This window comes from Aulostomus chinensis, chromosome 14, assembly GCF_037954235.1.
Source record: "Aulostomus chinensis isolate RoL2024-O1b breed Wild chromosome 14, RoL_Achi_v1.0, whole genome shotgun sequence".
Classification (NCBI taxonomy): Eukaryota; Metazoa; Chordata; class Actinopteri; order Syngnathiformes; family Aulostomidae; genus Aulostomus; species Aulostomus chinensis.
The window spans coordinates 23,515,837-23,535,622 of record NC_141333.1 but is presented as its reverse complement, the minus strand read 5'-3'; the positions used below and the strand labels follow the sequence as shown (position 1 = coordinate 23,535,622).

The 19,786-nt window shown below is 44.9% G+C and overlaps 1 protein-coding gene across 1 annotated transcript; it reads left to right on the top strand.

Annotated features, from left to right (window-relative positions):
• The first annotated feature begins 189 nt into the window (after positions 1 to 189).
• impact (impact RWD domain protein) lies at positions 190 to 19,419 on the top strand. The gene is made up of 11 exons (XM_086224737.1): positions 190 to 343; positions 1,282 to 1,410; positions 1,501 to 1,553; positions 1,679 to 1,741; positions 1,911 to 1,996; positions 5,681 to 5,803; positions 5,886 to 5,980; positions 7,809 to 7,882; positions 8,263 to 8,353; positions 13,812 to 13,946; positions 18,927 to 19,419. Exons 1-11 carry the CDS (start codon positions 296 to 298, stop codon positions 18,984 to 18,986), a joined length of 957 nt encoding a protein of 318 aa, XP_086080863.1. The 5' UTR covers positions 190 to 295; the 3' UTR covers positions 18,987 to 19,419.
• Positions 19,420 to 19,786: the final 367 nt, after the last annotated feature.

The following is a 19,786-nucleotide window of genomic DNA, read 5'->3' as shown; positions in this document are numbered from 1 at the left end:
TCATAGAAGAGTTCAGACGTGTTTCTTTGAAAATATTATTTATATAACAAGTTAGTATCGCTTCCTGTGCTTTAGAATAGTCGTGTAAGTGTTTTGAATGCTTTATTTGTAATAAAATACTTTTGATGTGTAAAAAGGCGATTTGACCCGGAAGTAAAATACATGCCCTGCTTCCTCTTGCCTCCGGTGCGTTTTGACAGCGCACGCAGGCTGGAAGTTCCCATGTGTGACAGTTGAATTCACTCTTTTATTGTCTGAGAGTGTCGTGTGTTTCACACTGGGCTGATATGAATAAATGGACGACTTGATAAACCCGGAGTATGAAGGAGATCTGCAGTCCCAAGTAAGCTGGTTTTGCTTCGACACGCTGTCAGAAGCGAAGCCACCCTGAAGCTGAGCTCACGACTCTGTGGTTTCTGCTGTAGTCTTTTAAAGTGGCCTGCAGAGCGTGGAAGACGAAAAGGAACTGAAGTTAAACAGAAAAAAAAACTCACTTTGTTTGCACCCATCCACGAGAAACTCTGCTGCAAAGGCCACGATGACCTACACACACACACACACACACACACACACACGTAGATGTATAATAATAGCAGGCTGCTCCCCCGGTGTCTGGATTCATTAACACGTATCAGACTCTCAGCGGGTGCTGCGCTCAGGACCCACGCCAGCAGGGAGGGAGGGAAGGAGGACGGACTCAAATTAACGCCAAGCAGACTTAATTAACCTTATAGTTTAGTTTGATTCTCAGTGCGATGATGATGATGAGTACAAGTTTACCAGTAGCGCTTCTGGAAAGGTTCGATTAGCCTCCAAACATGGGACAGACATCAAAAATGATGTACTGCATCTAAAAACTGAGACAAGGTGACAACTGTGAAAATTCTATCTTTTAATTAGTCCCAAAATGTGTGATGAATTCATCTTAATTTATCACATACGTACATTTTACAGGTGACAAGCTTTTAGAATATTTCAGTCCAGTAGAATAGATTCATTTGACAGGTCACAGCTTCTTTCAATTTCCAGCAGACTGGTTGCATCCGAGGCGTATTACCGCCCCCTGCTGGTTACTCGCCGCTCCTCATTTACAAGTTAAATCCATGCATGAGGTCAAAGTGCAAGGGTACTGTTAAGTGCAATGGTTTCTTCCAGATGTTCTATGTTCTCGAGGTATTTTGTCAGCCCTGATTTTGCCGTGCTCCAGAGCCGTTAGCGCCTCAACGTTCCAGCGACGGCTTGTGCGTCTGATCGGCATTTTTGGTTTCTTTGCTCGTTTAGATCGAAGAGGTGGAGGCTCTCTCTGCCATCTATGGTGACGAGTGGTGTGTCATCGATGAGGCTTCCCGAATATTTTGCATCAAAATCTCCAATAAAATGGAGGAGCCGAAACTGACAGCATGCTTGCAGGTAGAGGATGAACACAGCCTGCATATGAATCACCAGCATCTGCATCTGCTCTTTGTTTATTATCTGCTTAATGATTTCCCCCCCCCCCAGATAATTCTCCCTCCTGATTATCCCCGTGCATCCCCACCCATCTACCAGATCAAGTAAGTCTATTTGCCATTTAAATTGAATCTTGAGGTGATCCGTTGAATTTAAAGAACATCATCCCACTCACAAACCCACTCTTTGACCCACTCCATAAACCTGTGTTTGTTCTCGGCCTTTGTAGTGCGGCGTGGCTGCGAGGCGCTGAGAGGACCAAATTGGCAAATAGCCTGGAGGACCTCTACGCGTGAGTGGCTCTCATAATTTCCGACTTCACAAGGAACCAGCGCGGATTGATAGTAGTCGCAACAAAAAGTTTTTTGTCCTGATTGTTTCCATGAACAGCGCTATCTTTCCACGAGTGCTTCTGAGTGGAAGCAGCATACTCTTACACAGACGTGTGCTGGTCGTTTCAGGGAGCACGCGGGCGAGAGCATCCTCTACATGTGGGTGGAGAAAGTGAGAGAATTCCTGGTGGAGAAATCTCAGGGATCAGAAGCAGGTGATTACATAGGTGACCTCCACACCTCCAGTTCATTCATTCTTTCATGACGATTGTTCAAAGTGAAAGCTGCACACAGTGACTCCTCCATTTCCTTTTCTTTTGCGCATACACGTTGAGTTCTTGATGAAGGCTCTTGGCGTCCCGTTGATGTTGCGTGGCGCTGAGTCAGACGCTTTCCTGTGGTCAGTCCAGGCACTGCACAGGTTGGTCTGCCTGCTCTTGCAGTCTTTGGTGACTGTTCTATCAACCAGCGGCTGGTGCTTGGCTCCCCGGTCGTGTTGCCCTTCATCTTAGCAGCTACGATGCCTGGCTGGAGCTTATATGTTGTGCAGGGGCAGGTTATCGGTCAGTAGTCAGGTTGGATCGCACCCTCCTGGGGGGTCCACCGTGATCAGGACTGTCCTCCCTTGGGTTCACCATTCTGGGTGGGCCCCATCCTTCACCAGCTGGTTCATCTTCTATTTAATGTGCACTCACCTGCTCCCCACCACTCAGAGGCATTCACCCAGCGGCGGAGAGGCACAGGAGCGGCGGCCCAGGCCAGGCACCCTGCGGAGGAAACAAAGACCTCCCTCCATCACCACATGAGGGTGGTGGGATGTAAATCAGTGGGTCAGCTTAGAATCTCAGTTTGTGTTGACATGTCGATTTGGAGTTTGAAATATGAAGCGCAGACGTCTTCAGACCACTCATTGTACAGTGAATAGAGGTTTTTTTTTTTTGACAACATGCATTATCATTCCCCGCCCTGCTCCCCTCGTCGCTCTTGGTATGTCTATCAGGTTTCCGTTCCCACACGGCTTGCGTGCCAGTTTCAGATGTAGGCAGGATACTGACTCCGCATACGTCTGGTTTATAAAGAGGAAAAAGCGCCAAATGTGAAAGTTGGCGTCTACAATCGCCCCTTGATTTTAGACGGCGTTAAACAAAAGCAGGCGTCTCCTCTCTCATCCTGCAGCTCACCAGTGACGTCGGTTCAAAACCTCATGAGAGGCATTAAAAGTGTCTCCAGCTGATTTGGTTACTCGGACGATGACCACAGTCAGACTGACATAATTCTGATAAGAGATCATTAGAACAGATTATTTCAGGTTTGCACCACCCAGGCTGGTCAGCCTAATCTGATGGCGGTGTTTACATGAGGCGTTTTTATTCTCTTACGGTTGTTATTCTGGTTATGTTTGGAATATTAGACATAAACATAATGCTGAAACTTAAGTCTGAAGATTTGGAAAAGAAGATGTGTGAATGATGACTGCAGCGGGCAGCAGAGTTTGGTGCGAGTGAAATCAGTTGAAAAGGGCAAAAAAGAGGCAGAGGCAGCGATGAACAGGTAAAAGTCCGTTCACCAACTCAAGATGGGTTTGTTTCTGGCTCCCAGCCACCACTTAGTGAGAGACGCACCAGGCTCAGATCGAGGAAACTCTTGTCAAATAAACCGGCCACCAAGTTTAATCTTTAACTGCCCGGCATCGTTGGCATCAGAGCGCCGTGCACATCGCCTCAACGTGGTGACAAATCCAAAGCTTGACAAGCCAATTCCAACAATTACAACGAACGATAACATCCACACATGACAGCAAACTTCTATCTAGCTCATTTTGCTAAAAAATAAATAAATAAAAGGTTATTTTTCGGTCTAATCTTCCTCATATCTCTGATGAAAGGAGCACAAAGGCCCGGCGAGCTCTGCCTCCCGGTGTCTGACTGAGGGACCACTCTGAATACAGATCTTTATCTGTCTAATGCCTCCTGTTACCTTCACAGCATCTTTGTTGAACACTCTAATTAAATTTTTTTTTCTGCAAGTGTCACAAGGAACCCAGCATTTCAAGGGGGGGGGGGGGGGGGGGTCTGATCCACTTTTTTTTTTTTTGTGGAGGCGTTTTGGCCGAGGCTGAGCTCCTGAGATTTACTTCAACTCGACTCATTCAGGCTCAAATACATTTTAGCCGAATCTTTTGTTTTAATGACGCATTTTACACATGTGAAGAACGTTCAAAGCAAACCAGGCCACAACCGTGCGCCTGTGCTTCCCAGATACGTTGCTATAGAGCTTCAGTGCCATTCAGAGACAATTAAAATCACATCAATGAGGCAGACTGTTGCCCCGGGTGACTCCCGCCTTCATTAGCCTGAATACACAGGCTGTAGCCAGTTGATACATAATCCCACATCTTACACCGTCCTGCTGCTCACTAGGAATCAAATCCACAATGGAAAGCCACTAAATTCAATTTTCACTTTTCCAGAAGTCTGGCTATTTCAGGGATTCCTGTTTGTCTTGTGTCAGAATCAGCAGGCAGGCGGCGGCTTTCGCCCCGACAGCAGCGCCGACGTCGAGAGCTGGAAGATGAATTGTATCACGATGATGAGAGAAGGAGTATGAGAGAAAAAAACCTGCAAAATGGCTCTATTTTTGTATGAGATTTTTTTATTTTTGGGGGATATTTTTATTTTTCTTATAAACCAGTTTGAAAACAGTACAGCATAAATATTTGCTTTGTATTATTTTAGGTTAGTTTAAGTTTTAATGTTTGAGATGAGAAATACAGGTTTCAAAATTATTAGTTATTGTTGTCATTTTTTTAATAACCAAGCCCGTCAACTTCTGATATTTTTGTATACTTGCATAGACATAGAGGTGAGAAAGAAATATTGCAATTATTTAGTATATTTTACTTCATCAATTGCAAAGTTTCTTCCTCACCAACTCCCGCAGCATCTTTCGTGTTTCACCTTTTTCACTTCTGATGGCTGAGCAGCTTCTGCTCTTTGCTCCATGTTTGTTGAGAAAAAACAGATTTGTGGTGAGAAATTGGCTACGTAGAAAAACAGATGATGTCAGCCGGCTCTTTTGTCAGGCATCCAGGAATCCATCTTTCTCAAATATCAGCAGTACTCGTTAAATATGATGTGTGTCTCCTCGTGGCTTCCAAAGCATCCGGTATCAAACTATCTGTTTGTGCTTGGATAATTTATTCAACCCTGAATTCCTCCCTGTCCTCCCGCACCAGCAGGACGAGGGTCCTCGCACCTTCAACCATGGGGGGGAGGGGGCTGCAGCCCTCGCCACATCTTTTTTCTGGGAATTTGAGTGGAACGATGAACTTTTTAGCCATGATTTGACATGCAGATATCTCTCAACTGACTTGGCCCTTTTTAACCGCTGATGATATTATCAGTATAAAACGAGTTTGTTTTTTTTATGGTATTCACATTTGGTTCATACTGAAAAACACAGGTGAACTTTCTGAATTTGAAACTGTTTACGTTTTTATTTGTTTCCAAAACATTTGGAGAAGCCTATAAATCATGTGTTTACCTCATTGTTTCATCATCTTTTGAGCCAATTAGGAGATATTTAGCCCACTTTTGCTCACTGGACTCCCACTGGTATGTTTCAAACAAGTCAAAGCAACCCCACCAAAGTATAACAAAGATACCCGCTGGTAGCGTTGAGGTGCAAACAGTAGCTGACATCCCTACTGGGAATTGAACTGGCGACCTCCTGGTACCAGACGCATTTCTCGAGCCAGAAAATGGAGACGCCAGTAATAATGGCGTCATTGTGGTTATCATAGTGATGAGACCACTTCCGTGTTTAGTAAGTTTCCTTCTCTCCATCACAGCAGGTTGGAGGGGGAAAACAAGCTTCTAATGTTGCTCGTCTTGCTGCAGTGGCTCAACCAGAGAAGGTGAACGTGACCGCCGAGGAGGACGTGGACGACGACGACGTACCGGACGTCACGAGCCTGAAGCTGAACGCAGACAACGCACACCTCTTCATGGATCCAGCTGAAGGTACGGCCCAGCCTGTCAGCCCCAGGCTCTGGATCCCGCTGAGGAGTGACGACGCGCGCTTGTGTAACATTCCCTCTTGTAGATGAGGAAGTCCCTCCAGTGAAACACGGAACCTCCATCACAGACAGACGCAGCACCTTCCAGCCTCACCTCGCGCCTGTGGTGACCCCCAGACAGGTAACTCAGGCCACTCCCCCTCCTCCTCGTCCCCCGCCTGTGTGTGTGATGTACGTGTTGAAGTCAGTTTTGCTCTTGTTTGTCCTCCAGTGGTGTCTTGGGCTGGGATGGGGGTGGACAGACTTTGAGAGTTCTAATATCTTAGAGGAAGAAGCTTCAGCGCTGTGATCAAAAACTGCTGCCACAGGATGTGAACATGTCAGATCATACACATGCAAATGTAGTCGCTCTAAACTGACTAAATTATAAAAGAGAGAAATTAAGATCATGTTTAATCTGGATTTATTAGATAATGGTTTTGACACAGAAGGAACAAGAGTGAGAAAAAGTGCCTGATATCAAAGTGTGGATAAAAATCAAACCTTTGTGGCGCTACCGCCTGCCCCACAGGGGATGTGGTCCTTGGAAACTACACCTTCTTTGGTCCATTGGGGGAAAACAGCTAAGTTAGAGGGAAAAATTGTGCCAACACCCTGTTTAGATTGTTACACCCAGAGTGGATATAAAAGGGGATTCAGTGGTGGTTTTATTAGAGCTCAAATATTCTTCCAACAGAAAGTCCTCTGGATTTGGCTCAAAAATACTGGAAAAAAAGAACACAAATTTAAAAAGGTCATTTTTGACTCCCTTCCATCTGAGGGCTTCGACCTCAACAAAGAAAATGTTTGCATTACTTCATTGCATATACTAAAATTATTAGGCCAAAAAATATCTGCTGATTTTGAGGAAGGAGTTGAATCCAACATGGCTGCCGTAGAAAGTTACTGACAGTCTCCAAAGATGTTCACGACCCAGCCAGGAGAAAAACACGATTCCCGTGTCTTCAGTGACAGAGCAGATGCAGAGGCGAGGAAGACGAGTGTCTCCAAAACACATTTCAGCAACGCAACTTGAATCAGAGCGAGTTACGTCAGATTCATGCAGCCGTTCGGCTAAAAGCCTCCACCTGCTCCAGCCGGCTATTTAGATCGGAATGTCGCCAGATGCTTCCGTCCCTTCCACCCTTCAGATGATGAGAGAATTCCTGCATTTACATGTGATTTCATAAATGACGCCATGAAAATGCTGAGCTGCCTTGAAATGACGAGAAACTGTGATTTGCTTCACTTAGCAGCACAAACGCTCGCGATTGTTATGAATATTAAAACATGTCAGTGTGATTTTTTTTTTCCCGAGAAGTGAATGTCAAAATAAAATGTGGCATGAAGATATTTGTGGGAATTAATCCGACGGCACGTCGTGTCCTCGTTTTACACGTTTTCCTCAGAAAAACACGCAAATACACAACCTACCAAACGCACAGCAAGTTTGTTTTCAACGTCTGTGTGTTTTAACAGCCAATATTTCTCTGCCATTATTGCATGATCGCTAATGATCAAATCAGTGTCGTAGTAATTAAAGTCATTCATTTTATTATTTAAAATGAACCAAATTAAGTGACCTGTTTTGGTACCACATTGGATAAAAATGTATGTGTGATGGAGCAGTGAAGAGGTGAAATGTGGGGCAGATAAACTCACAAGCGTTTGAAATCATCCTCTCCATGTCTTTGATGTTCACATCAAAATGTCTGACGTGAACAGAAAATATCTGCAGCTTCTCATTTTTGTTAACATTGGAGTGGGAAACCTTTCTGACGTATCAGGGCGCAAAACAAACGAGATGTTGATGTGACGTCTGGAAAGTTTCCTGCAAGCGGCTGACGTAATGCAGAGTTGCGTGTTCGTCGGCGGCATCAGAAGACGTCCGCCAGCGTGCGCTGGGCCCCAGTTTCACTGCAGCAGGGCGATGTCCTGACTGCCATTGTTGTGTCTGTCATGTGTCGCAGGTGAAAATGGTCCTGGAGAAACTCTACGATAACAAGAAGATTGCAAGTGCCACTCACAACATTTATGCCTACAGGTCAGTGGTGTCGCGTGTGATCTAACATGGTTTTATCATGTCAATGAAGCTCAGCTCCTGGCAGCCTGCTGCAGCGGGTCTCACTGGAGTGTGACATGAGATAAGTGAAGAGAGGCTCATCATCACAGCTCAGAGAGAAATGAAAGTTCTCTGACAGTGAGCGTGTGTTTTTCTGTGTTTAATGTTCCCTGGTTTCCCTGTGCAGGGTCTAATAAGGTCAGTGTACTGCGTGGGTGGTCACTACTCAAGGGAAGGAGATGTTGACATTTAGTCCACTTAAGAACTTTATCTGGGGAAGAGGATGTGGTGTCACAACTCGACTGTCTGGTCCAAATGTTTTCGTGCTCTTCTGCCTAATGCCAACCTGGTGTCTGTCATAGAATTTACTGCGAGGACAAGAACAGCTTCCTGCAGGACTGCGAGGATGATGGCGAGACGGCAGCGGGAGGGAGATTACTCCATTTACTGCAGGTTATCACTTCATTAATAATTGACTTAACAAGGCTCTTGTTGCAGCGTACTACATGCAAGTGTTGTGTTAAAAAGGCTACCAGAGAACAAATGAGTCACAAAGCCCCTGCTCAGAGGTGATATCACAAACACAATGATACATTTTCTGGCTGCATTCGTTCTTTTTTGGCTTCTGTTTTATTGGTGACAGTTCTGAGCAGCTTTGTTCTCTGTGGCAGCCCCTGCAGTTTGACATCTGCTAATGCCTTTAAAACCGGGCTTGTTTGGAAATGCAGCATTACAGTCAAACCTTGTTTTCTACGGTAATTAAGCGTGTATAGAGATACCAGGTGTGTGTGTGTGTGTGTGTGTGTGTGTGTGTGTGTGTGTGTGTGTGTGTGTGTGTGTGTGTGTGAGAGTAATTTTGTCATATTTCTCAAAATTTTTCTGGGCCCTGTAAAAGATCTTAATGAGATGCCATATAAAGTTGAAAGGTTTAGCTGAAGAACCTGCAGACGTGAGAACATTTTGGGTTGGTGATAAAAGGTGGTGAAAGCCATCCTCCCCAGAATTAGAGAGGAAGACAGAGACCCTCCTCTCCTCTGTTTGTGCATGAGAGGCCCACAGTGACCAGATGACAGCTAGTTAGCTTAGCACAATGAATTGAAGTGGCTGGGAAGTGTTAGCATACCTCAGTCAAATGTCATCAAATAAACTTTTGTCCAAAACAGTCTTTGAACATATTAATTTATTAATTTGTAAGAGGGTGAGGAGGAGTACATCTGGAAAAGATCCTGAACTTGATTTACCCGATGACCTCTGGCAGTGCTGTGTTAACACCTATCATGCACAGCCACTCACTGTGCTAAGCTAACTAGCAGTCAGCTGGTCTCTGAGGGTCTCAGCTACCAGATTCACACACAGATGTGCATCCAAATCCATCTTCTTGTCTGATTCTGGGTAAAGAGAAAAGATTATTATTATTGTTGTTGTTGTTTTTGTTGTTGTTGTTGTTATCATTATTATTATTATTCATAGCTGAAGTGGTAGCTATTTAGAATTCAGTTGATTTGGGCGTTGGAGTGTGTAGGCACCTCCAAGTGGAGTGGTGCCATTGAGTGCGTGGCATCTCTATTTTGGGGGTCCAGGCTGGAGCAGTAGAGGAAAAGAGGATCAATGAAGTGGCTGGGAGCCCTCGCGTGTGGACTGATCAGACTTCCATTGGTTGATGCCAAGGCCTCTGTGCTACAATCCCTGATGTTTCTACCCTGCAGTTGGCTGTGCTGTTCTCTCGATCCTTGCTGACTGGCTCATTGTTGTTTCCTACCCTACAGGTCTTAGCCTGTAGTCTGCCAATGACCGGTCCTGCACCCCAGCTCTCATAGACTCAAAGGTCACTCTTGGCTTTGAATTAATGTTGCGATAGACAGTCTCAGTCAAGGCGACCCACTACAGGCGGATCAGACCTGGCTGTGCGTCTCATGTTAGCCTCTAGATGGTTGCCTGGCAGCCCAGACAGCATCTCCTCTGTTTCAGTGCCATCTGTAAACGCTGTGATTGCCAGGCTTTTGACTGCTAATTCTCTCAGAAGCTGGCTGCAAGGCCTCTGCCCCCACTTCAGACAAAATGCGTGACTCCTCAGCCTCACTCCTCTGCCCCAGCAGGTCCTGTCCTATCTGGGTGAAGGATGATAAATGCTGTCTGGCCATTTAGAGGCATGACATTGTTGGTTGCTCTCTTACATCCAAGAGTTGCCAGAATGGCACATCAGGGACAGGCGAGATCCTCTCCCAGCCCAAGGCTCAGGTTTGTGGGGGCGTCATCTGTAACTGCGATGATGTCGGGCAATGCTCCACAGCTCACTCTCACCTCTCATGGCTTGGGATGTCACTTTGAATCACCTGACTGCTGCTTCTTCAGTGGTGCACCTCCTCCACCAGCTGGTGCTGACATTTGGAGTAGACGGGAACAGCCTTTTGCTAGGTAGACGTACTTCCCCTTTCCCAGGAAAACCCCGTCTGCCTTCTTTGATGGAAATCATGTCCATATTTAAAATTCTGTCACTCGATTCCCAGATGCTGAGATGTTTTTAATCCAAAGCCCAAGTAGATTTAGCTTCTAGTCTTTTGAAATCTCTGAACAAACGCAGCAAATTTGAGCTAATTTGAACTAATCAGTGGCTGTTTGGCATTTTTGCTCAAAGAATTACTCAAGTGATCATTGACATAATTCATAATCTGCTTTCAGGAGAGTGGATTTCATTTTCACATTAATGTGATTTAATCATTCAATCCATTGGAAATTTAATTAGACTGGAAATTCTATTGATTTCTTTTATCTGGTGATTATACAGTCGTGCTTCATCATCAAGGTCTTTCAAGAAGTCAGAGCCACAACTTGAAACGCTGAGATTGTAAATATATACTGTATACTGTATATTAATTAGTGCCACCTTGGAGGGTAGTATTTCAGTGCTATTTGTTGGCAGGATAACTTAACAACTACCAGAAACTTGAAGGAGGAGTAAAGCAGGGTTGAAATTTTGGCTTTAATTTACTTGCCCCTAGACATTTTCATTAATAACCCACGACTTTTGATGGAATTCATGAGAAAAAAAATAACTAGACAAAGTTCCTGGGTTCGCACGAGCTGATGGTCACAGTGACACAACGACTGCGGTGTTTCGATTTTTCTAAAACTCCATTCTGTCCTCCCCCAGGTAGGTCTAATCCCTCGACTGTAATTTCACAGCTTTAATCTTGTCATTTCTCACATGAAGGAGACGCTTCTTTCTTGTCACAGTGACTCTCTCTCTCTCTCTCACACACACACGCACAAGCACACACACACACACACACACACACACACACACTTGGACTCCTGTAATACTGAATGAAGTTCGCTGATCTCTGTCTTGCAGTAATTGTGATCTACTCATTACTAGTAGGTGCCACGTGGTGTCAGAACTGTCCCAGATGGGATCTATGACCCCCGTCGAAGTTCATAGCCCTTCATAAGATGACGACAGTCGCCTGAGACGGCGTGAGGCTGTTAGAGAGAGAGATCAGTGTGAAATAGCGCTTCTCAGTCAGAAACCGTGACCCTCTGTCCAGAATTCCTGATTAATCAAGTTGTCTTAGACTGATTCAGTCACTGGCGTCACTCTGATCAGACAGACTCGGCTCCAGTGTGCTTTAATTATGAAACTCTGCAAATTCACGCTTCCTTTGAAAGATGTGGGTGCCTCCTTGGTAGAAACATTGTTAAGCATTTTTTATCAGTTTTTCAGGCTTTCCGGGGTGACTCAACGCAGCAAGAGATGCCAAAGTTTTTTATTCAAGTGCTCTGCTGTTTCTGGTACACTCGCATGAACAAAGTCACCGTGTGTCCAGTGAAAAGAGTTGTGTTGAACCCCTAAATCATCGCTCAGCTCGTTGTTACACAAACAAACTATAACCTGTTATCAGAAAGAACTTTGGTTTGTTTGTTTTTTGGTCATTTTCTGTGTTTTCATGACACAAAAATGAAAAAGAGTTCTCTCTTTAAGTCACAAAGACAAGAGAAGGTGCAGTGCTAACCCAGACATCAGACTGACAGTTAGCAGCTTGCTAGCTCGCCAGAAAAATGTCTGTCTGGTAAGCTAGTTCCCTTCCAGCTGATGCGACCCTGTGTGTGGGACCCAGGTGTGCCCCTGCAGGTTGGCCGTTGATACTCAGCTTCATTCAACATGCTCAGTCATTGCCGAGCTTTTTAGAATTTTCCTAAAAGGTCTGTTGGAATGGACGCCAGAGAACCTCTCGCTCCTCCTGGCACTTCTGCAGACTTTTATGTTATATTTTGAAAACGAACATCTTCAGTGAACCAAGTATTCAGTTAGTTCAAGTATTCACTGCACAATTAAAAAAACAACATATAATTGCTATTATTATTATTTTGAATAATGTTGCAATAGCAGAATGATATGCAATGTAAGAGGGAAAGTTCTTTTTCTGGTCATTATTCACATTCAGATGATTATGGTTGACTTTTTTGGGAAACCGCATCAAATACAGATGTTTTCATTCAAGTCCACAGACTTTGATATGTAGGCGTCACTGAAGCGACACAGTATTTAATCTAAAATGGTACACAATTTAGGCAGTTTGAAAATTGAAGGCGGCCATGTTATGATTTCGATTGAATTTCAATCAGCTGTGCAGCCCGTCATCCGTCAACAGATGAATATAAAACGGCACTTTCTCCTGTGTGTGCCCAAACCTGCTGTGTCTGCACCAGTGCGAGCCTAAGAGGAGATTCTAAGACACATGAAGCCTCTTCCTGCGACTGAATATCCCTCTGTCACGAGTGATAGTATCAGGTCTTTCTCTTCATCCCTCGAAGGAAACACACTGATTAATCTTCTACTTGCGACACTCAGCGCACAATTTACATGAGGATCTTTCTCCTTAATCTATTCTTCTCTAATCTCATTCCTCCCCAAGCCTTTCTGCCCGTTTCCTCATTTGGATTTGTGCTTTCTGCCTGCAAGTGTCAAAGTGTGAGTTGGTGAATAAAAGGACCTGATTAGTAGTGTTGGATGCCAGATGTGGATGAGTCACCTCAAATGACAGATTTCACTTTTGGTGTGAGTTGCAGTGCAGAGCCAAACGCTTCTCTTTAGGCTGGCATTTCAGGGAACTGAGCTTTATCAAATAAGCAAGTTTAAATGCAAGTTTGCGTTTTCCTGGGACTTTGGTGACAAGAGTTTTGTGTGTGTGTGTGTGTGTGTGTGCGTGTGTGTGCGTGTGTATGTGTGTGTGTGTGTGTGTGTGTGTACCAGTTTCATCTCTCCTCAGTAGAGACATCTGGATGTGACACGGTGGCCTCAATCAGCACAAAGAAGCCGGAGAAATCATTGAGCCAGTTTTATGGGGGAAAAAAAAAACTTTAAAAAAGCTGAACTTGCAATCCAGACAGAGACGTGCCAACAGGCACTACTGTTGCTGATAGACGGCGTGGAACCTCTGTGTTCGACAAGTGATTTACACATGTTGATTAGACATGTAGATGCCATGTTTTTTAACTTGCCTTATATTTCAGCGCTTAACTGCGTCAGAAGCACACACAGCAGTTGCTTATGATTTGGACACATCCAGCAGGAACACTGGCCTGACTAATAGAAGTTGGAAGAAAAACAAACTCTTCTTTTAGCTCTGTTTTTGTTCTAAATATCTTCTGAGGGAAACACTGCATTCTTGAGCTACCAGCTGGAGAATAAGAGCGTGGGGGAAGGACGAGAAATCCAAACAGTGTGCTAAAGGACATTGATAATTCCGTGTGGGTTTTCATAGATGCGTACATTTCTGCAGTAAGCTTATTTATGGGTCGTTTCCAGCAACTGACCAGCTTGAATGTGCACTGTGTCTTTGCATGTTAATGATCATTGTCTGTATTTGTTGAACCTCCATCCCTCACCAGGACCTGGTGTTTGTCTCCACAGATTCTGGATGTGCGTGACGTGCTGGTGGTTGTGTCTCGATGGTATGGAGGTATTTTGTTGGGTCCTGACCGATTCAAACACATCAACAACTGCGCTAGGAACATCCTGGTAGACGAGGGATACACTGCCTCCACGGTGAGACACTGACACATCATCAGTCAATCTCCACTTTGCTGTCAGGTGTGTGACGCAGGAAACTACCTGCTGGGGACTTCCACGGGGATATTCCCTCAACTATGTGCACAGATTAGATCGTTTCAACATCAGCAGTACTCACCTCACCGGATTCAACAAGCGCTGGAAACTTTCCTCAGAGGTGTTGGTTCTTTTTGAGACTGACCTGATTATGTATGTCCTGTTCCGCCCCCTCCCCAAGGAGCTCTACTGGATTGAGAATTGTTTAATGTGAAAGCTATTTGAGTCCAAGGAATCCGGCCCAGGCTGGCCATCATTACCGCTACGTAGACGTTTGTGTAATGGAATGCAGCTCCAAAATACATTTCTTAGGAGAATGAACACTGAGCACCTGCATGGCCAATAGTAGTGAGCAGCCCCCCGGGCACGGAAGGCTGTTGTTACTCAACCCCTGAAGAGGAATGGTGAAGGAGAGAAGGAAAAAGACGAGAGGAAACACCCTGCAGAATAGTTAAATAGGCTTCACCGCTAAGGCTGCACAGTGGTGCAGTGGTCCTCACTGTGGCCTCACAGCAAGAAGGTTTCGGGTTAGAGTCCCAGCTCGGGCACGGGATCTTTCTGGGTGAGTCTGCATGTTCTCCCTGTTCCTGCTGGGTTCTCTCTGGTACTCCAGCTTCCTCCACAGTCCAAAGACATCAAGAGGGACCAGGTTAATCCAGACTCTAAATTGACCGTAGGCGTGGCTGGGAGAGCCAATGGTTGTCTGTCTCTATGTGTTGGCCCTGCCATGGACTGATGACCTGTCCAGGGTGAACCCCGCCTCTCACCCGTTGACGCTGGGATAGGCTCCAGCCCCCCCGTGACCCTTAACAGGAATAAGCGGAAGACAACGGATGGTTCACCGCTTAGTGATAAAGAATAAACACACAAACGTGGCTAAATCCTGGCAGCTACAATTTATCTCAAATTCCCACACCTGGTTTTCAGATCATTTTCTTACGAGGAGCTGCACAATGTTGCCAGTTGTTTTGCCAAACATTGAATCGACATCAAATGTAAAGATCCACCTTCACGGATATATGAAGGTATACAGAACTATTAATACCATAATATATTTGTGCAGAAAAAAAATTTAAATATCACATAAAAATCCTTAAAAAGCCCATCTGTTCTTCTACCACCTCCAAATATTACATCAACATACATTCACGTGTGCAACTGCTGGAGAGAAGACGTCTGCTTCTCTGTAAAGCCTCACTGTTTGTGCCCCGCAGGCTTCCAAGTTCCGCTCTGTACTTGTGTTTGCTAACTTTTGGACCAGGATCACAAAATCAGACTGACACTTTCACTATGTGAGACTGTCAAACCGCACGCACCCATCCTTCCTCACAGTGGATTTCAAACGTTCAGCCGTGGGGGCAAAAGGAGAAACACAACTGGAAGGGCCTTTAATCGAAGTTATTCTCTGGTCTCGTTTGAGTAAGTCAAACTATTTGTTGCCAACATGTTAAACACACGTTACCATAATGTGACGGCATTATGGAGACAGCTAATTAGTTTCCTTCTCCTGTTCCTCAGTTGAAAAAAAAAAAATCACTTTACAACCTTCTGTACATAAACAGATTAATTCCTACTTTGTCTCTAAATTAGAAAAACTGTTATCAGGTCATCTGCTGTGCCTGTGACTCGATGTTTGCATCAGTCTCATGCTGTTGTGTGGTGATCACATGGGGAGAGTAATTAACTGTGTTGCAACAGTGCATATTGGTACATTGTACTAAGCAGTTGTTGGAGTATACATTTTTTGTGTTTGGAGCTGAAATTTTCCTGCTGGAGGAGCCAAGAGCGGCTGAGCAAAGCGTCAGTCCTTACTGAAGCGGCTTGGCTCGGGGGTAGAGTTGCCATTTAGCAACCTCGGGGTTGCAGCTTCAATCCTCACCTCCCACTGCGACTGTGTTGAAGTGTCCTTGAGCAAGATTCTGTACCTGCTGAGTGGCTTGGCACCTGGGACGGCAGCCTCCACATCAGTGTGTGTAGATGAGATGACATTGTAAAGCACTCTGAGTGCTGCTGCGGTGGAAAGGTGGTGTGAAGGATTTTCCCTCATCAGATGTGCCAGGGAACCACATGTCAGGTTAAAAAATGAAAAAACCGAGGATGATGATCTAATCTCTCTGAGGCTCCTGCATTTACCTTCAACTCTGCGGATATGTCTGAGCAGGAAAATCTCAGTTTTATTAAGAGTTTCTAACACCAGCTCAGCCTCTTGGCCCCGCCTACCTGCCTTGTGATTGACTGATTAGATATTTGCTTTGCCCAGCAGATGAACATGTGTACCCGATACGGAGTCAGGTGAGACAGCGTGGTTATGATGGGGCTGAGGGTCTGCCGGCAGGCCTTTGTGTTTCCACAGTAACTCCTAAGTAGCGGTCACATTAGGAATATTGGTTCATTTGAAGTGTCTGCTTGCTGCACGTTCTGGAGATCAAACAGTTTCTCCTCGCTGTCAGTAGCCTGAAGTTAGCTGCAGTCTGCTTTGAAGTTGTCTTTGTGTTCTGCAGAGTTATTCCACTGATAGCGAGATGAACCTTTGAGCTGCTGCCACACGTAGATTAAAGGTACGGCTGACCAACTGCTACTTCAAAACCCCTTCAACTCACTGGAAAAGTAAAGCCTTAGTTCACAACCGACACCCCACCCCCCACCCCGTACACACACACAAACACACACACTCACACACACGGAAAAACGTTACAGGTGGCATGAAATCTGAACTCCATGTTCCTGCGATGATCCTGTGTTCCTCCGTTGTTCGTTTAGCTCTGGCCAAAGATGCGTTAATAAAGTCAGTAAGAGAACATTTACATTCAAATCCCTGTCGTTCCTGCAAGTCCTCCAAATGTTTGATGACTCACTCCCATTTTGCATCCTATGAAAGTGAAAAAGATGTTCTGACAGCATCTCTTCTTTCCAGAGACCAAATCCTATACCTGAACTTCAAGTATCTACTAATACAATACCAGTGCATTAAAAAAAAGATATGTGTAGTTTCATATTATCTTTAAGAGCTGTGAACTACAAACTCTGTTGATGTGGTAAAACGGATACGAACAGAGAAGTAATGCCATCGAGCTTTTTATTTTCCACTTCGACAGCCAGAAAGAACGCAAATCTTAGAATAACACTCCCTTGATCAAAATACAGACAAATAAAAGGTTTTTATACTGCTGCTGTAATTTTTAAAACTGTAGAGCAACAGCAACATTAAAGATCCATCCATCCATTTTCTACTGCTTATCCTGTTAAGGGTTGGGGGGTGGAGCCTATCCCAGCGGCTACGGGCGAGAGGCAGGATTCACCAGTCCATGGCAGGGCCAACACATAGAGACAGACAACCATTGGCTCTCCCAGCCACGCCTACGGTCAATTTAGAGTCTGGATTAACCTGGTCCCCTCTTGATGTCTTTGGACTGTGGAGGAAGCTGGAGTACCAGAGAGAACCCAGCAGGAACAGGGAGAACATGGAGACTCCACACAGAAAGACCCCGTGCTCCAGCCGGGGCTCCACCCACAACCTTCTTGCTGGGGGGCCACAGTGAGGACCACTGCTCCACCCTGCTGCTCAGTATTAAAGATAGTGTTTTTCAGTGTTTGCTGCTGCAGTGTCTTTGTCTTATTGGAGCTGCTCTGTTCTTCAGTGTGACGCAGGCAAGGTGGAACCTTTGCATCTAAAAGCTTGCACGCTGTGAGTGTCGTTTTACTGGAGGGTTTTCACTGCTTCTTCTTTGCTGCCATAAAATCAGTAGCTGCCAGCAGCAACAGCGTTGCTGAAGAACAACAAACGTGATTCCCAGGAAAGGAAAACATGTACTCGCTGATGCATAGTACAGCATTTAGTGTCGTGTTTGTGTGTCACACGTGTGACGTGACTCGCTTCAGAATTTGATCTAATAACATTTGGGAAGCTGAGAGCAGGGCTCTTAATTTACTTCCCGTTATGTCAAATGTTTGTTGGTTCATTTTTGCGTTCTTTTGAACCAAGCTGGCCTCATTTTTCTGTTTTACATCCCAAAATATCAGATACATGACAACAGTCTTTCCTGAGTCATTTAGCAATTTCTGAGTCTATAAAAGTAGCAAAAACAGTTAAATTCCCCCCAAACTACAACTACATCTCATTAATCTAGGCTGTTCCACATGATAGTTTAATTTTTGATAACTAATATTCTTTCACTTCCACTCACTGAGCTTCCTCTGAAACTATGAAACCCCCCTTGAGAGAAGTTACAAGATTAGATTATTTATCCATAATCGTTAGCAGAGAGCCAACTTCAGAAGTGAAGTCTGGGCTGCTCCATCATGTGAGCAGCGTAATACACATTCAGTGTTACTGAATAACACAAACAGCTTAATCAGTAACCTCCACAAGTCCCTTGTTGTTCGACCAGAATCACGTAAATATGCTGGAACAAACACGGCGGCGGACACACAAAAGCACAGGCACAACGTAGAGGAAACCCACAAACAGTAGTGGGTTTCCATGAGCGTGCTGCAACGACCCAATGCACTTGTGTTCAGAAAAACATGGGAGGTAAACTGGATTGAAGCAGTTAATAGAAAATGGCTAAGAAAAGGAGAGGTAATCCAGGAGAAGAGCGTCTGCACAGCCACGCGTTGGTAGCTGGAACCAACAGAGGAAGAGGAAGAGGAAGAGGCCTTAGGAATGCCACGTTTGTCTTAACGCAATTATGTGAATTTATTAAAACAGTATGGTGTGTGCCAGTCAGATTATTGTCATTTGCATTTTTCACAAAGCGCAGCTGGAGACCAGGCAAGAGTGTCTGTGGAAGCTGAGTCGTGAGCGTTCAAGCAGCACTCAGATATGCACGAGGAGAAAAGTTTGGGCACCATTAAGTGGAGCGCCAATGTAAGATGATCATTGATGCGTCCCTCCTCTAATTCTTCCCTCTTGTTTCGCAGGATGAGGCCCCCAAATCTGGAGGGAGGACCAAAAAGCTAAAAAGCAAGAAGGCAAAATGAGTTTCAGGACTTTTAATCACGCACGTGCAGTAAAATGTTTCACTCGTGTGGGACTTATCTCAAGATGTCGCTCGTCAGCTGATCACTCTGCCTCTGGGATTTGTGTTTTTGACTGACAAGCTTTGAAATGAAATGTTTACAGCAAAATATGATTTCATTAAAACAATCAAGCCCTTGGAGTTTGTTTTTTCAGGCAAAATTCTGTTGACATCAGCAAAGTCTCAGCAAAAGTAATAGAAGTGGGAAATAAAGAAGCCTAAATATTTGCTCCCCACTCACCCGTCTTGAGGTGCAGAGGCGCTCATGTTGTTCAACAGAATCTGCACCTGAATAACATCCACACACAGTTTACTCAGCGTTCCCAATTAACGCGATCAGACAGGAACTACTCAATAAAGCTCACAGATTCACAAGCACTCTCACACGCCTGGTCGCATAATTCACACGTCCGTTGCTTCTGTGAGATATTCGACTCGACTCTTGGCCGTGGTTGGATTTACCTGACAGTGTCTGTGGGGCTCCTGCCTCACCTCTCTATTTTGGTGTCATTGGATTCCTGCAAGGACACGGTCTGCATATAAAGCACTCCGGGGTTGGATTTAGGCACCGGAGGACGGCTTTCTAAAAATATCAGGAGCTCCTCTGTGCTCTCGGTTGCTGCTGCTGCATCCAAGCTTTTTTGAGTTTTTGGTGTCCAGTATTGTGCTTGAGGGGAAAACAAAACAACAACAACAAAAAAACTGACGATAAAATTCAAAGGACAATTTTTGAATGGTGAGCAGCAGATAGGCTGAGATTCC

Coding starts and splice junctions, on each gene's coding strand:
- impact (XM_086224737.1), top strand. CDS start 296: ATGGACGACTTGATAAACCCGGAGTATGAAGGAGATCTGCAGTCCCAA. Junction 1,554..1,678: donor CCACCCATCTACCAGATCAA/GTAAGTCTATTT, acceptor CGGCCTTTGTAG/TGCGGCGTGGCTGCGAGGCG. Junction 8,354..13,811: donor GATTACTCCATTTACTGCAG/GTTATCACTTCA, acceptor TTGTCTCCACAG/ATTCTGGATGTGCGTGACGT.